The 19,704-nt window shown below is 50.5% G+C and overlaps 1 protein-coding gene across 1 annotated transcript in view; it reads left to right on the forward strand.

Moving 5' to 3' along the window:
* Positions 1-3,661: 3,661 nt before the first annotated feature.
* The window catches only part of Nod2 (nucleotide binding oligomerization domain containing 2), a 42,106-nt gene continuing 26,063 nt past the window's right edge, over positions 3,662-19,704 (forward strand). The window contains 4 exon segments of the mRNA XM_028891828.2: positions 3,662-3,713; positions 8,857-9,009; positions 9,012-9,322; positions 16,547-16,649. Coding sequence (XP_028747661.1) covers positions 8,865-9,009; positions 9,012-9,322; positions 16,547-16,649 — 559 coding nt within the window. The 5' untranslated portion in view covers positions 3,662-3,713; positions 8,857-8,864.

Genomic DNA, 19,704 nt, shown 5'->3' on the forward strand with positions numbered 1-19,704 from the left:
TCTTTTTCTTTTTTCTTTTCTTGTCTTTCTTTCTTTTTTATTTATTTATTTTTTTTTATTTTTTGAGACAGGGTCTCACTATGTAGTCTTGACTGTCCTGGAATTGCTCAGTAGACCAGGCTGGTCTTGAACTCAAAGAGATCTGCCTGGCTCTGCCTCCCGAGTGCTGGGATTAAGTGTGTGCACTACCACGCCTGACGAGGAACTGTTAGTTTGTTTCTTAACACTCTGTTGGGTGGCGGAATATTTATTTTATCAAAATGGAATTTGTAAACAGAGCAGATTCCAGGAGCGTTATGGGACAATGAAGAAGGAGGAGGAGCCTCAGCAAGGATCACTGGGAAAACGTGGATGGGAGAGCTGGCTTTTGTTTGTCTGATGTTCTTGGGCCTGTTGCTATAACAAAGCACCACAGACCATCTGGCTTATGAGTGACAGAAGTTTATTCCTTATGGTTCTGGAGGCTGGGGAGTCCGAAGTCAGGAGTCCTGCAGAGCGGGTGTCTGCCAAGGGCCTACCGCAGATGGCTGTGCTCCACGGCTATCTTGTCATCATGGGTTCCCTGGGTCTCCTTCATAGGGCATGAATCCACTTCTGAGGCTCTGACCTCAAGACAGAACTGCATCCCCAACCTCCTAGGCCCTCGTGGGTTAGGATTTCACGGTGTAAAACTGGGGAGAATTCAGGCATCAGACCAGGTCACAGCTGCTCAGCAAGACCTTCCCAGTTCACTGATGAGTTCAGGAATGGCTTAGGACAGGAGGTGGGGTCCTGACAGGATGCTAGCTCTCATTCTTAGGTAGGAATGGGAGTGAGGACAGAGGCCATCCAGGGCACCCAGACATACTGGGCCCTCCAGGTTTGTGGCAGCTCAGTGGCAAGTGCCTAGATGAACTTTTCCACCTTTCAATAAGTCACTCAACAACAAGCTTGGATCACACCTGGGCCAAAGGCGGAGGTCAGCAATGACCACTGGGTGCTTCGATCCTCCGTACCCTCAGTCGAGTAGGAGAGGAGGACATGTGGGGAACATGATCTGGAATAGAAGGCCAGCTAGGCTGATGGTGCACCACATATGGGCAGCTGCTCCTCACAGCTTGGAGCACAAGGAGAGTCCCATGGAACTGTGGGGTGTGGTCACTGAAGGACAGGTAAGGCCCCGGATAAAGGGGCAGAGAAGGGTGGGGACTTGACTAGCGACTCCTGCTCTGGGTAGCTGGCCCACCGTAGGAAGATAGTAGCCTCTGGGAACCTCTGTTTCTTTACCTTAAGAGTTGCAGCCAGAGCAAGAGAGCACAAAGGACTCATCTCCATCGATATCCGGCTGCTACGGTCCCACCCTAGTAGGCAATACTGCCCACATTTAGGGCAGGTCTTTGCCACTCACTTCACCAAATCTTCTCTGGAAACATCCTCACTAGACACCCAGAAATGTGCTTTGTCCATTTTCTGGATGGTCTCAGTTCAGTCAAGTTGACCACCGACATTACCCATCACAGGGGTCAGAGAGAGCGGTTATAAGGACGCCGAGCATGTCGGCTGTTACTCTGCGTGCGATAAGCACCCTCACCTGAAGAGCGATATGATTTGATGATCTGAAAGAGACTCACTAGGGCTGCTCCATTAAGGAAATGCTGCTGGAAATACGGAGCATGGTCAGCAATGCCTGCATAACCTAGGGGAGTGATGGAGATCTGGACTCAGGTGGCCATGGGGCTCTCACTGGGTGACACTCTTTTGGGGGAGATGTGAACAAACATCTCCTCACTCAGATAGGGAGTCAATGACAGAGCAAGTAAGGACACCACCGAAGTACAATTCGATGAACCAATAAATGTATGGGGGGGTAACTTACGGAAATATGGGTGAGGGGTCACTTACAGCAGCAGAGATGACTCAAAGACAGCTGCGTCACCAAAGCCCACCCCAGCATGGGCGAGAGCTCGTGAAAGCCAGTGCAGAGGGGGAGGACGGAGGATCGGATCTTCAGATTCATTCTGACTTCAGCCACCTCCTGGTCCACCTGGGCTATATTAGACCCCGTCCCAAAACAGTGTAAGAAAAGTTGGGGCGGATGTGATGGCTAAGTGGCTAGAATCGCTTGCTGCCCAACCTGACAACCGAGTTTGAGCCTCCGGAACCACATGGTAAAAAACAAGGTGCCCTTTGATCTCCATTTGTGCCAAGCATATGTGTGCACCCACATACATACTACTCACAGATGATGAATAAATAAATAAATATAAAAATTTAAAGTAAAAACCCCACAAAAAATCAAAACCAACCAGTCCCCATGCTAAGAAGTTCGTTATTGCTTCCTGCGTAGGCTCCCATCAGTATCGTGCTGAACAGCCCATAGTCGGCACAGCGTTACTGGGACCTCTCCCTTTCAAATGCAGCAGAGGCCACCTCAGCTGGCTGGGGACCACCTGCACAGGCACTTACCTGGAAGCAGGGCAAGGTAGTGGTTAGTGCACAGTCTTTGGTGCCTGGGGCCTGGGACACATCCTGAGGATGGACAGGGCAGGCTAATGAACTTTCCTGTGCTTCACTTCATGCAGAAGTCAGGGACAAGAATAGCACTCTGCGGGTGGGGTGACGGGAGTTACAGTGGGCAGAGGCCAGCACACGCTAAGTGTCAGGTTCAAAAGAAGCTCCACACAAATGGCTGTCTGTGGTGCCTAGTAGATACCATGCTGGCCTCCAGGCTCACTCAGTAACTGTGTTCTCCTCACCCCACCCCCTACCCTAAGTGTCTCCAGCTCATGGGCTCCCCTCCCCCAACTTCTCACTCCCCTATAACCCAGCCATTTCAGCCAGGCACTCTCTTGGCTCATTCTCTTCTGTCTTCCTCTCTCGGCCCCTTCTCTCTTGGTTGTTTCTTTCTCTTCCTCTCTTGCTCCCCCACCCCCACCCCCAATGACCCAGTCTTGTCTGCTGGCCATGTTCAAGCTACTACTTTCTCTCCCTGCTCTGGACTCTTCCAGATGCCTCTGACTGTACTCTTCCTCATAGCTACAATAAAAACCTTCCCCTCAACCATACCTTGGAGCGGTCATGTCCTCACTTTATACACAAAGCTCCGTGTCAATGTCAATTATTCTCTTTATTATTTTTTTAATGAGGCTTCACATTCAAGTGTTTAAAAAATAACATTAAGAATAGGAAGTTATAAAATCAAATGAATGCAATAGAAACAAAACAATGCTATTGAATGCTGATTGGGATGGTGGCAGAGCCCAGCCTAGGAGGCTATGTGAGAGGATTGTGACCTCTCTCCTCAACTTGCACGCGACTGACCGCCAAAGGAGTAAAGAGTAACTTTAAATGCCTTAACAAGTCTCTGCCCAGCACAACCATTAAGACTGCAGCTGAGAGTTTACAGCTCCCTGGGAGGGTGCATCGGTTCCTTTGACAGCGAGGGCTTTCCTTGCTCTTGTTCGCGGGACCCTATGGTTCCCTCCTGATTGGAAGGTGGCCCAGAAAGCGGGCCACACAGGGGCAAGACACACAGCACCGCAGGCTACGTGTCTCACGGGTCCCTAGAGAGAAACCAGGAGGGGCGTGGCCGCCCTTCCCGAGTCCGCCTGAGTGGGCGGGGTCTCCGGCTAAGTGGGCGGGGCAATGGGCGGGGCGAGATCCCTGAGGGAGTCCTAGTGGCTCCCCAGAGTCACCACCAGGCGGGCGGAGGAACCCCGCGCTGCAGCTGGCAGGTGAGTGCTTGCCTGCTGGTTTCTTCTGTGGTCTGCGGGTGCTGGGGTGGGTGGGTGTATGAGAAGGAGGGTTTTCTGGGGGCAGACTGAGGGCTCCGGACGACTGCGCTCTGTGTGGTGGAGACCACGAGCGCCTAATGTCCCGTCCTCCGGACGCTGTTAACTGGCTCTGGAGCTGGCCTGGCTGCGCTTTTGGAACGGGCTCTGTTTCCCCTGGAAGCATCAGCAGAGTACCTAGGCTGTAGAAGGAAAGGGTTGTCTCCAGGGGAGTCATGGCAGACTGCGGTCACTGGAGATGCAGAGGTCTAGGGCACGGAAATCACATCGAAGCCCCCAGGATCCTTTGAAGTCTGAGGGGAGGCTGCGATTTGGGGGTGTCTGGGAAAACGGAGGGAAAACTTGCAGGTGAGGTCCTTACCCAGAAGGAGGGAGTCCTGCTTTGGGTCGCAGTAGGAGCGTTTCCCTGCTCAGTTGTCCCTTCTCTGTGGGCCTCAGTTTCTCTGTCTTTAGTCTTTAGCGATCACTCTCTCACCCCAGCTGCTGCTCTGTGATCCTTGCCATGTCTCCTGCCTGTCCTCACTCATTTGTGAGTGTGGGAGCTGGAGTCCAACTCTATTCCTCCCTGGAGAGACCCATGCCCACCTGCCCAATGCCAGCCCAGCACTCAGCATTCAGGCTTGGTCCTCTCTTTTGCTTCTCAAGCCATTGGTGCCGTCTGTGTCTGGACAAACTGGCCCCAAGCCTCTGGGTCGGTCTGTAGATGGCTCAGAGCCTGCAGGGTCCTGGCCTGGGGCAGGGGTGTTAGCTTTCCTGTGGAGTGTGATCTCCCCCAGGGTCGGTGTTCTGCAGGGAGGGAAGCTGGCCCCATCAGTCACCTCTGCCCTCTTGGTGAAAAAGACCAAAGCTCTGTTGCCTCTCCTTGGTCAGTCTGTCGTGAGGCTATTGGAGCCCCTGCTTTCTTGGCCATTTAATGCCAGTTGGCTTCCACATGCGGCTCCAGGCTGGCCCTGGCTCCAACCCTCTTTCTCACCCAGGTCAGCCTTCAGTGTGGCCCAGCAAGGTGGCTTCTGTGCCTGTTTGGCTCAAGTCTGTGCTTTGCAATGGCTGCTGTCTGGCCCCACAGCTGCCTCCCCAAGCTGTGTGGACTAAACGCATTCTCATCCGTTCAACCCGGTGGATGCACTGGCCGGAGCACCGGGTCTAGAGAGGAGTTCCCGCAGCACATTGTGCTAATGTGTGCCATCTCGGATGACAGGAAGGACTGTGGAGAGGAAAAGCTGGGACAGGGCTTGGGGACTACCCTTTTGCATGGCATAGGAAGGCCCCTCCGCGAGACAGGGACCACTGAGTAAAGTCTTCAGGAGGTGATGGGCAAGTCATGTGACTGTCCGTGGGACAGAGAGTGCCCTGTGAGGAAAAGCTTGAGCAAAGGCAGGAGCATGGCAGACCTTGTTCTGAGAGTGAGGAGTCAGGCTAGGGCCTACAGCAGGGTGGGAAGGGGTAGATGGGGCCAGGAGGAAAGGGTGGGACCTGAGGTCTCTTGTATTGAGCTGAAGGTCGCTATAAAGGCCTTTGGCTTTCGTTTTTGACTGTGATGAGAGCCGCTGGTGGGCTGGGCTGTGAACAGATAAGGCCTCTGCTCTGACTTAGGGTCTGGCAGGTTCATCAGGTTATGAGGCTGATATTGGCCTACAGGGGGTCATGGGAGATGAAGGAACCGTGAGGGGGCTTTAGGACTTACATCATGGTATAGAGAGAGGTGGAGAGAGAATCTGTGGTTTTCAGATTTGGGGTCTGTTCAAGGTCAGGTGGGCAGTCTGTGATGCACTGAGATTGGCGGAGTCAAGGATGACTCTGGGAGTTCCGGGCCACTTGCTTGAGAGGGAAGCTGTTACGAGGAAGGTCCTGTGATTGCCTTTGTATCTGTCTGTTTGGGGATGCCGGTAGGCACCACGTGATGTTGAATAGCTGTCCAGAGCTGGCAGTAACATTTCAGGCATCATTACCACACAGTTGGGAATTAAGCCTGTGGGCAGGTAGCCTTGTGTTGAGAAAGAGTGACCCGGAGAAGTGGCAGTGATTCAGTTCTGGGGCGGGGGGTACCAGCCTTGGAGGTAGAAAGGGTAGAAAGAGAAGCTAGTACCCAGAAAGGAAGATCAGAGAAATCCTTCATGGCCTCGAGAGAAGTGCTCCAGGGAGGAGGGTGAGCAGGTAGAACAAAGGCCAAGAACTGGAAGTCATTCTCACTGGTAATGGATGTGGGAGGGGGAGAAGGAGAAAGGGAGGACTTGGGGATGGCCCCGACAAGGGAGGGCAGAATGAAGGATGAATTAGTCTGTCTGTTCTGTCATGGGAACTGGTCTCCTGGGGAGCAACTCAGAGAGGGTGAGGGAGAGAGGGGTTAGTGTCCCAGGGGAAGCTGGCCAGCCAGGACAGCTCAGAAGCCACATTCTGCTCTCCTCTGGGTACCTCCCATCCTTTCCTATCTGCAGCAGGCCTGGGGCACTGCAAGGAGATCTCAGCCCCTAGACAAAGTCCTCAGCTGGGAACTTGAGGAAAACCAGGCTAGCCCTGATCCCGGGAAGGGAGGAGTTGCCAGGGGACAGGCGTGTGGAGGAGGAATTGGGGATGCGAGGGGCCTTTGTAGATACCCTTGAGCCTCTGCTGCAAAGGTACCCCCTTTGTTTTGGTTACATCTTTCAGAGCCTAAGCGTGACTGCAAGGCAGCTCTGGCTAGGTAGAGAAGAAAAGGCAGGAAGACAGAGCAGTGTGTCTAACCTGGAGAGGGAGAGACTGACCGGGCGGGAAGGTGTGGGATTCCAGGACCAGCTTTTATGAATTAGGGGACAAGAGCATCTACCCTTTTGCTTTTCTCTTCCAATTTTAGCTGAACAAGATAGAGTGATGAAGGACCTCCTCTGCTGGCCAGGAGGACAGTATCAAACCTGGGTCTTCTTCTCCAGCTGCTTAAGATGAGATAGGAAGATGGCCCACTCAGAGGCAGGGGACTGGCAGAATTGGTCTTTGGGGCTATGCCTTGCTTTGTGGTCTGCAGGAGACTGGCAAGATGGGACTTTCCAGCTGCGAGTGGGAGGCAGAGCCCCGAGCCACATGGCTTTCCTGCCTCACCCTGCCTGTGTCCACATGGCTGATGTCATTGCCTGGGTGTGTATGGTTTGGGTATCCAGCCGGCTCTTGGCATATCTGGAGAGTGCTGCTGCTCTCTCCCAGTTGTTTCTCTGCGGGCAAGCACATTTACTGGAGACATCCCACATCCCCAGGGTCTTGGGTGAAAGCCAGTGTAGCTGTTCTAGGCTTCGTGCCAGGACTGCCAAGAACTAGCAAGTTCTGGGTGCTGGCTTGCCAGCTCAGGCTTCCTGCTCAGTTTTTGGGATTTCCCCTAGGGTGGGTCAGCTGGACCAGAGACTGCCTGTGTGATGTCTCTGGGCCTTTCTGGCTCATACGCTTTGCAGAAGAGGGAAACAGTAAGCATCTTACCCAGTGTCCTGTAGGTAAAGTGAGCCAGGCCATCTATCTTAGCACTGTCCACCCTCCGTACTTCCTGGCTGCGCCTCAGGCCTTGGGCCAGAGTGCTGCCCTGGCCTCCATGCTGTTCTCTGAATAGGAAGGGCCAGGGGTTGCTTTTCTCCCGACCTGGGCAGGGGTGGTCGGGTAGCTGTGGCTGGTTTGTTTGCACAGTTGAGGAGCACTCTGTGTCTTGGCCCTCGCTCACGCTGCCTGCTCCTTGCTGATGCCCCCTACTCCCCTATTCCTGGCTCCTCTCCTCAGACTGATCTCAGGGCCCAGTGACCTGCTTGGCCAGTGGGAACTCACAGCTCCCAGCTTACAGTAGCCTCCATTGTAGGGATACCCTCTTTCCTAAACTGCCAGATGCTCAGGTAGCTCCCCTGCCTAGCTTTCCCCATCTGGCCAGCCCCAGGCTGCTGGCCTGCATGCATGTTAGTAACGTGGTGCTGAGTTAGAGATTGAAGACAGCCCCCGAGCATCCCAGCCCCTGTCAGCATCCCCAGGGCTTCTGCTGAACCTTGGGCTGGGCAAAGCTTAGGGGTGTCAGAATGAGGGAGATCTAGCCTGCAGTGGGAGCCTGCCATAGAGGGAAGATAAATCTCTAATCTAGCAGGAAAGATCTAGACTCCCCAGACCATTTCTAGCTGTCCCCATCTCCTGGGGCATCTTAGAATGTCCCGGATTTCGAAAGGAAGCCATTGTTCCTCTTCCTCCAAGCCTGTTCGCTTTCACTTTCATTTTCTCTGGGCACGGCCCCAGCTCTTATCTTGGACCGTGGCGATGACACTGGCCCACTGAAATTTTCTGATTTTTCTCTGCTGCTCTGGGATCTCCATGCCTGAAGCCCCTGATGGTCCCTTCCTTTCAAAGCCCCAGTGCTAGTTCCTGAGGACAATGAGCAGCAGCAGTGTGTGCAGCTAGGAGGCAGGGTGTGTGTGTGTGTGTGTGTGTGTGTGGTGTTGCTGTAGGGGTAGTGTAGTGGTTCAAGCACTTTAGTGCATGCTATTTTGGTTGCTTGCGCAGTCTATCATGTTTGTGCAGGGGGTGGGCTCTGTGGGGACACCAAAGATAAGGGACAAAGGTTTGCATCAGGCAAGGAGTCCCACTGCTCGGGTTCCTGTCCCAGCCCCGTCTTTCTCAGCTCTGACAACTGCTACAAGATCCCTTGCCTATGTGCCTCAGTTTCCCTCTCTGTAGATGGGACTGGCCACAGCACCTGCGTTCTAGAAGATGAGAGTGGGAAATGGAATGTTTCAGGAAGGCCCTTAGGATGCACTTAATGGGATCCAGTGGTTCCAAAGCTGCATGGCTGTGAGTGTGGCCTGCGTAGGACCTACTTCTCCTGTCAGCTCTGCCTTGGGAAACTTCCTAAGGTGGAGAGCAAGTATGGGTGTAGGAGCCCAGGGCCTTGAGGATTTAAATGTCTGGCTGCTTTAAACTCTTGGGAACTGCAGCTAGTTTCTTGATATCCTGGGGCCTCACTCTGGGGAAAACAGACTGGAGAATGCCTGAGCGCAACTGTGGCCCACTTGGACTTGGGGTAGGTGGCTCTCCAAGTAGCTTGGCTTCTAGAGAAATCCTTTCTTGACCTCTGACCTCCTCTGCCCTCTTACAGGTTGTGACATGTGCTCACAGGAAGGCTTCCAGGCACAGAGGAGCCAGCTGGTGGCACTGTTGGTCTCAGAGTCCTTGGAGGGCTTTGAGAGCATCTTGGACTGGCTCCTGTCCTGGGAGGTGCTGTCCTGGGAGGACTATGAAGGCCTCAGCCTCCCGGCCAACCTCTCTCCCACTCTGCCAGGCGCCTGCTGGACACAGTCTGGAACAAGGGTGACTGGGGCTGTCAGAAGCTCCTTGAAGCTGTCCAGGAGGCCCAGGCCGACCGTCACACCCTTGAACTGCATGGCCGCTGGGACACTCACTCCCTTCATCCAGCCAGAGACCTGCAGAGTCACCGGCCAGCCATCGTCAGGGGACTCTACAACCACGTAGAAGCCGTGCTGGAGCGGGCGAGGGAGGGGGGATTCCTGAGCCAGTACGAATGTGATGAGATCAGGCTGCCAATCTTCACGTCGTCCCAGAGGGTAAGCTGTGGCCCGTGCCAGCCCAGTTCACAGGAGCAGGCTGCTTCGTCACAGAGACGGTTGCTCTGGTGGAGTCAGCCCCACGGAGTAGCGTGGCTGGTGGGATTTCCAAGCAAAGTTGGCCAGGCAGGTCAAAGTTGCTCTTGGTTGTGCCGGCAAATCCCTTTTGGTGGAGGCGGCTGTGGTGTGGCAGTGCAGGGCTTGGACTCAGCAGCCAGAATGATGCGGGCTCAAGGCCAGCTCTGTGTGACCGGATGTTTCTGGGTAGAAGCTCTCCAGCTGTTCCACTCTTTTCTCTTCTTTTTCTTGTGTGCAGTGCTGGGGCCTTTTGCTCCCCCTCAGCCTTAGCCTCTACCCTTCGTTTCTCCCACCTAGTCTCCTCATCCTCACGACACTGTTGATCTCTGATGCTCAGGGTTTTGGGGAGAGCTCACTCAGTTGGAGACATGTCTGGGAAGCCTGTTAACACTGTCCCTGACTGCTGTCATTTCTGCTGAGTGGCTCTCTGTACTCGTAGACTTTTTATTGCTGCCTGCTTCAAACCAACAGCTCAATGGAGAATAAATCTGCATTATATTAAATCTGAATTTAATAGTATCGCTCACTGTGTGCTAATATAGTTTAAATGCCCGCCTAGGATTTCAGAAATGAAATTGCATTAGGATTGGCAGGTAACTGCCCCTGAAATGCAAGGATTCAGCAGGAAGTACAGGGGCGAAAAAGTATCGCTGAGTTTTCCTGAAACTTCTATTTTCCTGTGAACGCTGGTTCTCAGGCTGCCTGGGAAGCGTGAGAAATAGTAATATTCTACTTTACAGTTTCGGGAAATCTGCAGCAGTGAAGGGGAGGTCAGTGGTGGACTTTGGCCTTGACTCGTTCATTCAGCCGGAATCTGTGAGGCTTACCATATGCCAGGCTTTCTGTGTTAAAGTTGGCTGTGTTGAGAGCTTTGCATGCGATAGTTGGTCAATGCTTGTTGATGAAATAAATAAGTTATTAGAACTACATTTCAGTGCAAGGACGGGCGAGTTGGACTTCAGGTGTGCTTGTATGAGCAAAGGCTGAGGCGGATGAAGGGAGCATCTCTGTTTGCAGTGTTGCTTTCAAGTTGCTCAAGGTGGCTAAATCTTTACAGAACACGCATGACCTGGGCCTTCTCACTACTGCACATGGGGCATGAAGGTATGCCCCAGTGTGCCTTCTGTTGGCATTCCCTTGGTGCCTCCTGTGACCATTCGTGAGGTCAGAATCAGCTCACGCAGAAGTTACCAGATTGGAGCTCCGTGTTCAGCGGTATATCCAGGGAGAGATTCTCTGAAGGGTTTGAAGAATGCCACCAGATGCTTCGGTCCTGTAGGAGATGGGAGCATGAATACCAGAAGTATCGAGATTGTCCAAGAAAAAAAAATGGGATAACTCACAGGCCAAAGAAGCAATCGATGGATGCCTGTAGATACCCAGAAAGAAACAGAAAGGAGAGTATGATCTTACCCAAATCTATGGGATGCAGCAGGACAGAGGGGTCTTTACTCTGCTGGAAAGGAGAAAGGCTGGATTTCAGTGAGCAAAGACCCCATCCCAAGAAAGAAGTGGGACCGGACACCTTTAATCCCAGCCCTCAGTGAGTTTCAGGCCAGCTACGGCTATGTGGTGAGATCCTGTGTCCAAATGAAGAAAGGAAGGAGGGACGCGGTGGACGGCAGAAGCCAACACTGATGATGAGGGAGTGAGCTGAGGGACAGGACAGTGGATAGCAGGTCTGAGGATCTGGAGGTGACAAAGGGGACCCATAGGCTGAAGTTAAATGATTAGAATCTACTTTTTCTTAGTTCCCTTCAGCTCTGGCATTCCGGGATCTCTGGATTTCTTTCCCTCAGTGGCTCAATCTGACTCAGTGTAGGTGGCACTTACAGTATTTCCAGCTAACATGTCTCTAGCATTAACCTCTTAATTTCTTTCTAGAGGTGGCTAGCAATGGTTGAAGGTTGGGGACTGAAAACATGTTGTGGAATAAAGCAGAATGCAAGTTAAAGAGCCCCCTTTGTTCCTGTTTCCTGAGCAGGTGCCGGGAAGGTGTACACAGGGCAGGTGTGCACCGGGCGCTGGACCAGCCTTCTCTCTAGGAGCCCAGTTAAGTCCTGCTCTATCCTTCCAGTGACGAAGGCTGTGTCTGTTGAGAATGAAGAACAAATTGCCCACTTGGGCAGGGCTAGCTAGAAACTGAATCTAGGTCTGTATCTTTCCAGGGAGTGTACACTTCCCTTTGTGTCAGAAGATGCGAAAGCGTCGTGTAGTTTTGCTCAGCTGGGGATAACAGTTGTTGGGAAACCTCAGACTGGCAACGCCAACTGTGATACCAGCTGTCCGCGTGACTCATGCAGATGCTAAAGCCAGCAGGCCTGAGGTGACAGACTGAGCTCTAACTTACTTGCTCCTGTCATAGTATCAACTTAAACAGTTTCAAATTAGGAAATGTACCATGCCCACAAAATAGTGTATACCTTTCATAAGTCTACATTTCATATGCCCACATCCAGATTAAGAAACCGCATGTTATTGGTGCCCTGTCCTTCAGGTGCAACCGGTAGAGGCAACCAATTATCTGACTTGTCTGTTAATCATTCTTTCGCTCTTCTTTATGGTTTCTGTGTCTTTTTGCTGAAATTTTCCAAACAGTATATTTTGTTTTAAAAAATGAAATAGCAAGCTAAGCATAATTATGCCAGGGAGTAGCAACACTGCCTTTTCTTCTTAGTTGGAGGCTCCCAGGTCAAAGTGACTTACCAGGCTCTTGGGATATGATCTGTCTTCGCCTTCCTTGGGAGTCTATCAAGGACCCAGTGGACAAGGTCATTGGTGAGTCTGGGAGAATCCTGCTTGTTCAAACTGGAGCATCAGGTAGAAAATATGTGAGGCATGTGGGAAGGATCACTGGGAATGTGGTCTGAGGAAGTGGCCTGTGCTGCCCAGACTGCTCTGAGCTCATTAAAGCTGATTCTGACTCCCAGGAACAGGTCAGCACTTCTGTGGACAACACCATTGTCCTCAGTTGACTAGACCAGTTTACTCCATTTTGGTAGACCATATGTTCCCTAGTCTATTGTTTTTGTTTGTTTATTTTGACAGACGGTTTAGGAATTGAATTTTCTGAGTGTCTAAAGTTTCCCACATAGTTGATTGACAGTTTGACTAGGGATAAAGTCCTAATGGCACATCTGTAATCCCAGCTACTTGGGAGGCTGGGCAGGGGGAGAGCAAATGGAAGGACTGTGTGTGCTGCAGAGTGAGTAGGCTTAAGGATGATCTGGTCAATTTAGTGAGACCCTGTCTCAAAGTAAAAAGAGCTCTGGAGCTATACCTGAGTAGTAGAGAGCTAACGTGTGGTACCCCAGGTTTTTTCTCAGCACTGTAAACAAACAAACAAACAAACAAACAAACAAACAAACATTCTGGCAATCATTTTCCATTGGAATTTTGATGGCGTTACTCTGTTATCTTCCCTGTTTGGTGCTACCACGAAGACCTCAAAGACTGTTTTCTATCTCTCTCTGAAACTAGTCTAAGTTTCTTTTAGTCCATGATATGCTGAAATTTTGTAATCATCTATCTTGAGTGTTGGGCATTCAAGAGGCTGCCTGAATTCAGAAACTCACATCTTCGTGCTTGAGAAATTCATCTAATGCGTCTACTGGTGATTATAACATATTGTTCCTCCTCCTCCTTGCTCCTCCTCCTTTTCCTCCTTGCTCCTCCTTCCTCCTCCTCCTTCTCCTTGCTCCTCCTCCTCCCCCTCCTCCTCCTTCTTTCTCTCTCTCTCTCTCTCTCTCTCTCTCTCTCTCTCTCTCTCTCTCTCTGGTTTTTCAAGACAGAGTTTCTCTGTGTAACAGTCCTGGCTGTCCTGGAACTTGATTTGTAGACCAGGCTGGCCTGGAACTCACTAAGATCTGCCTGCCTCTGCCCCTGAGTGCTTGGATTAAAGGCGTGTGCCGCCGCCGCCGCCGCCGCCGCCGCCGCCGCCGCCGCCGCTGCCACCACCACCACCACCGGGCCTCCCTTGCTTCTCTCTTTATGGAACTGCAGCTGCTTGAACACTGGAATGTCTAAATGAATCCTCCAGTTTTCTTCCCTTTCACATTGCTGTGTCCTTTTGTTGCTGTAGCCCAGGCTGGCCTTGAACTCTTATATAGCACAGGATGGCCTCAGATTTGGGGCAATCCTTATTCTTTGGCATCCCAAGTACTAGGATTACAGGCAGGAGCCACCACAGCCAACTTTGTGCTGTTTTCTGCATGGTATTTTCAGCATCTCTGAACTCTTGAAGTTTCCATCTTTGCATTAACATTTGCAGTGTGTAAGGCTCTTTTTTTCTGCTCCTTTATTACAGTGTCTTGCTCTTATTTTAGGGATGAAATCTTTTGTGTAGACAGAATTATATTAATAGTTGGGTTTTTTGTTTGTATGGTTGGTGGGATTGTTTTATTCATACTACATATGTTTTCATGTTAGAGATGGAACCCAGAGCTTTGCACATGCTAAGCAATTGCTCTACCGCTGTGTGACATCACTTGCTCCTTGCATAAACCTTTGAATCCTTTAAGTTGCTTTCCCTTCCCCACTAATTTGGCTCTGATCTCCCATATTTGGTGTTTTCTTTGGGCATGGGTAAGCCTTGCTTGTCTGTCTTAGTATTAAAATGACAGATTGTGAAACTCACTGAGCAAGCAGGTGAAACCTCTCCACTGCGACTTTTACAATAGACGGTCAGGAAATGGCAGTGCTTCTATCCACAGACCTTTCCTCCTGACTTTACCAAGTTCCTCAGATAGAAAGCCTTCTGCCAGGGGTAAAGGTGTGATTGTAAAGGGAACCTGGAGGACGAGCGGCTTGGGTAGTGGCAAGGTAACCTTGGCACTTATTTTGCAGGTGGTCATTTAAACCCTGGCTTTGGGGTGTGGTGGCCACTCTTTAGTTGTGCCTGGGTTCTCCCAGTCCTGGGATCCTCTTTCATCCTTTCAGAATGCAGATCTCCAGACTGCCATGGTAGGCAAGGACAGCACATAGTGGTTTGGAGTGGGGAAGAAAGCCTGGTGATCCATGTCATAAAGTCTTTGACTTGTTCCTTGTCTTCACTCTCTCCTTGTGTTACAGACATACTTGATGCTGCCATGGCAGAGCTCTTGGCAGACTGTAGGATGCACATGATGTGCTTTTCAACAGCAACACTCTTGGTTTAGGACTTAACCTTCAGGAGTCTTCTACCATCCACCCATGTATCCATCAATCATCCATCCATCCATCCATCCACATCCATCCACCTACCCATCCATCCATCCATCCATCCATCCATCCATCCATCCATTCATCCAATGAGTCCTTTCATACTGTCTCTGTCATGGGACTACCTCAGTGAATAAAACAGAAAACCTGTTGTGGAGATGCTCACACTTCAGCTGGGGATAGACCAGAGTTTGGAAGGTGCCACATGCAGTGGACCCTGTCTGTTAAGAGTTCCCAGGGTGGGGAGTAGTGATTTCATTTTCCCATAGGGTTGTTAAGAGCGTTCTCATTGAGAAGGTAGAATCTGAGGGAAGACTTAAGGTGGGCGAGGGAGGTAGGCAGACTGATGGGTGTCAGCACTCTAGACAGAGATGCAGTCAGCAAGGGTCCTGAAGTAGGAACATACTGGGCATGTTCATTAAATGGGAGGGAGACCAGTGCTAGGAAGAGCATTCAAGGGGAAGAAGAGGAGGCGGTCAGGAAGTGATGGAGTCTGTGTCCTCAGGGTCACAGGCAAGGATGCTGGTCTACTTTGGATCTTGAGGGCTTACCACTGGACTTGGGCCTCTACTAGTCTAGGGCCATAGCTGGGGTGTTTATGCTATGGCTGTGAGGTTTGACTAACCTGTAAAGTATTCACCTCTGACCATGCAGCACTCTCCTCTGGCTGTGGTGCTGGGATGGGCTGCAGGCAGGGGCAGTGGAGAGATAGGCAGTTATGCTGTTTCCAGGGGGCCACAGCATGCCTTGGAGCAGGACAGCAGTAGGGTTCATGGGTGCAGGCCTCCACAGCTTGTAGACATCAGCTTCTGGGTACACTGCCACACAGCCGGGCCACACCAGGAGTCTAAATGTAGCAGCTGTGGAAGACTTAACAGAAAAGAAAAAAAGCAACACATTTCACTATTTTTTACGTGTTGAAATGGCAATATTTTGGATGTTGTGGTTAAGTGTGCTCTGTGACTAAGCTTAAGTGCACTTATTACTTGTCACGGAAGAATGTGGCTGTTAGGAGGCTTCAGTGCACGTGTAACTTGCTTGTATGCCTTGGGCTCTGTTTCTGTTGGACAACCTGATTCTGGTCCTTTGAAGGTGGGAGCCTCAGGATGTGCTGATGAAGTGCAGAGGATGGACTGCAAGGTGACTTCAGACGTTGGGCTGAAAAGCTAGAAGGATAGAGAGGACTTGAGCAGGGATGAGGAAGGCTGTGGGCCGGACAGATGTACCCAGATTTAAGTGGAGGAAGAAGATGGGCAGTTGGGTGTGCAGGTCCCAGATTCAGGGGGACAGTGGAGGCTGGAAAAAGTGGGTTCTGTGCAGAGAGTGAGTTCAAACATTCAGGCCACAGGACGTGGTGAGGCCCCCTGCCTTCCAAGTGTGGTCTACAGCTTCCAGAGCCTTTTTCTGCTTTGTAGGTGGTAGGTTTATGTAATTATTTACTTTGTCTCATTTTATTTGATTTTTAGCTCTTCTTCCCTTCAATGGGTTTTGAGAAGGAGCCAGGCTGGCTGTGTCTTTCACCAACCACGACTACGTATCGGTGTTTGCTAAATGCAGCCTGTGTTGGAGTTCCTTTCCTGGGCTCTCATAACAGAAGAGGACTTTGTACACAATTGCATTACTGGCGAACTTTCTTCCATCTTAAATGCTTGGCACCAGAAGTGTTTCAGATATTTTGGGGGTTTTAGAATATTTCCATAAACAATGGGTATCTTGGCAGCTTGACCCTGTCTAACTACAGAAGTCATTTGTATTTCATGTACATAATGGCAATTTTACAGTTTTCCATTTGTGACATCATGTCAGCACTCAAAAGGTTTTGGATTTAAGAGCATTTGGATTTGGGGGTCTTCAGATTAGGGATGTCTAACTTTTAACAGAAACCTTCCTATACGAGTCCTCCGTCAGTCTTCTTGAAAAGAGTAATGGCCCTTTCTTCATCTGTAGGCAAGAAGGCTGCTTGATCTCGCCACAGTGAAGGCAAATGGACTGGCTGATTTCCTTCTACAGTACATCAAGGAATTACCCTCACTGCCCCTGCCTCCTGAGGGTATGTATTTGTCCCTTTTGGTTAACTAGAAAAGAAAAGGAAGTCCACTCAGATTCCTGGTTAAAGAGCAATGTGCACGTCAGTTACCGTACTAACGTATTAGTGCGTAACTTCCCCCAGACTCAGCTTCTCCCTGTGAAGCCTAGCAGCGACCTGACTCATTGGGCAGCAGTGAAGATTCAAAGGAGGACCACACAGTGGCTCCCCCTTTCATTGCTTCCTAAATTACGCAGTGTTCATGGGAGCCATGGTATGTGGAGAGCCAGCTACGGGTATACCTTGCTGTCCAAACTGCATTCCACACCAGGTACAGACAGGGCTGGGATCTCTTGATCTATAAAACCTAGTTTCTCATGATCTGGAATTCATAACCGGGCAAATTTAGAGAATGTAGTCTCATCTATGTTTACGCTCACCAGCTGAGTAATTCGAGAGGCCTGGGTGGCAGGGCTAAGACATGCCAGAGAGCCTGCCATGGACTTTATGGGCATTCTCTACCCTTTACCAACAGTCCTGAGAGGTGGATATTGCTATGTTCCATTTTACAGATAAGTAAACTGAGACTTGAGTGGCAGGGAATGTAGACGAATTTCTAAACGGTCTTATTAAATAAGAAACACAGAGCCAAATATAGGGGTAAAAGCCTTAGAGATCAGGGAAATAGTGAGAGCCATCAGCTAGCCTTAACTCACCATGCTGCTGTAGCTTCCCAAGAGAGCTACTTCCTGTCTACCCAGGCTTTATTGCTTTTCTATTCTGTCTTCTCACTGGCTCTTAGCCCAGCTACCTCACTTCCTTGTCACTGCTTGTCTGTACAGCCCTCCAGGTCTCTATGGTTGGTACTGGGATTAAAGGCGTGTGTCACCACGCTTGGCTCTGTTCCCTAGTGTGTCCTTGAACACTCAGAGACCCTGCCTGCCAAGTGATCAGATTAAGGAGTGTGCTACCACTCCCTGACTTTTGTGTTAATGGCTTGCTATTACCTCTGATCTCCAGGCAAACTTTATTTACTAACATACAAATAAAATAGCACCACATTTTAGCACAGATAAGATATCACCACAAAGGAACAGGGAATGGGTCTGAGTGCAGTGCCCCCACCTTCCCTACTTGGGAGAAGAACTCATCAGTTGCAGAGAGGATACAAACCTGGTACTTTCCCAGTCGTCTTGTTCCCACACAACTGAGAAGGAAGCTAATGTGGACTGAAGGTCCATGAACTATGTGCCCAGAGTGCCCTGCCCTCTATGTGGAAGAAAGCCTGTGGGCAGGATGACTGGAGGCCCGAGCTTGGTACTCAGGTGTAAACTATTCCATACAAGAGCAGGAGATGGACATCACTGTACAGTAGCCAGTATGGCCCTTGGTGAGCATTTGCTAACAATGTTATCAAGTATAGCTGGCCATATAGGCATTATACAGTTCCCTGATGTGAGATGCTTCTAAAGATGACAATTGAGCAGATGGACAGGGTTGCAGACACCTGTGGCTAGAGACAGAAAGATCAGGAGTTCAAGTCAACTTCCATTACAACAACAACAAGTCAGAAGCCATGAGACCCTGTCTCAAGGGGGAAAAAAAAAGTAAAAATTGTGTTTGTTTTCTTTAAAATAAAAATGAGACATTCTTTAATTTACTCTATTTTCATTTTACATTTATTTACATATCTACTTATTTTTATTTATTTATTCGTGTGTGTGTGTGTGTGTGTGTGTGTGTGTGTGTGTATCCACATGCATGTGAATGCACCATGGTATGCATGTGGAGGTCAGAAGACAACCTGTAGTGGTTGGCTTTCTCCCTCCACCAGATGGATTTTGGGGATTGAACTCAGGTTATCAGGCTTGGTGATAAGTGCTTTTACCCACTGGGCCATCCTGCCAAGGCCTGGGTTGGTTTGTTTGTTTGTTTGAAGCTTTTAGTAATATTGGTGATGGCTAGAGACTGGCATTGTAAGCCAGGGAATCAGAAAGGAGGCTGTGTATATTTTGGAGTTTGATCAGTGCTCCTGATACAGCCAAAGAGTAGAAAGAGCCACAAGGATCCTTGCCTTTGGGAACAAGAGGCATTGAATACCGGGTGTGGCGGCACAGCCTCTAATCCCAGCTCCTAGGGAGGCTCAGGCAGACAGATTGCTGGTTTGAAGCTAGTCTGGGCTCCATAGTGAGGCCCTGTATCAAAAAAGACAATACAAAGAAGGGACGCCAGCATGGGGCACCTGCCTGGCGTGGCTCTGCAGGTACTTCGGTGGGCTAAGAGCTCTCTGGAAAGAACTTGCTTGCCTCTGAGTTGAGAACAAATGGGCTGGCCTTACTGGTGCCATTGAGGTCATGGGGTGGTGGTGATGATGCTGACATCCCGTGATGTGACGTCCTGACAGCCTGAGCCTCTGACAGACCCTTCCCTATTTCCTGAAAGGGGAACTAAGCCCTCAGGAGGAAGTGCTTTGCATTGGCAGTAGGGCCCTGGGTGCAGAGGGGCAGGAGGAAGAAGGAGCAGGAAGTATCAGAAGATCTTGGTGAGGACTCTGAGCAGGCCAGGCGCCTGGTGACCCTGAGTTCCCAGAGTCAGCCTCTGAGTCTGGCCAGTCCAGTTAGCCATATAAGGTAACACAGCATGGGTTCTAGGAATCAGATCTGCACACCAGCCATGGCCACTTTTCTCGTCGTGTGGAGTACCTGACAGAATTAACTTGAGAGAGGAAGGCTTGTTTCGGCTCCTAGTTTAGGACGGTCTGCCGTGGCCAGGAGGATTGGTAGCTGGTGCAGTTTGACCCAAGGCACAGTAACATGAGAGGCTGATTTTATTACAGCCACAGACGGGAAGCAGAGAACTCCGGTGGAAGTAGGCCAGGCCATAACCTTTGAGGCCTTCCGCCAGTGGACCATGTCAGCCAGCTAGCCCTGTATCCTAATGTTCCACATCTACCAAAACGGTCCTATCAGCTGGGGACCAAACATTCAGACACCTAAGCCTGTGGGGACATTTCCAGTTAGGGCTTTAATAGTCCCCCATTTCTATAGATAAGAAAACGGGATCCTAGCAAGGCCAAGTA

This window comes from Peromyscus leucopus, chromosome 5 (genome assembly GCF_004664715.2).
Source record: "Peromyscus leucopus breed LL Stock chromosome 5, UCI_PerLeu_2.1, whole genome shotgun sequence".
Lineage (NCBI taxonomy): Eukaryota > Metazoa > Chordata > Mammalia > Rodentia > Cricetidae > Peromyscus > Peromyscus leucopus.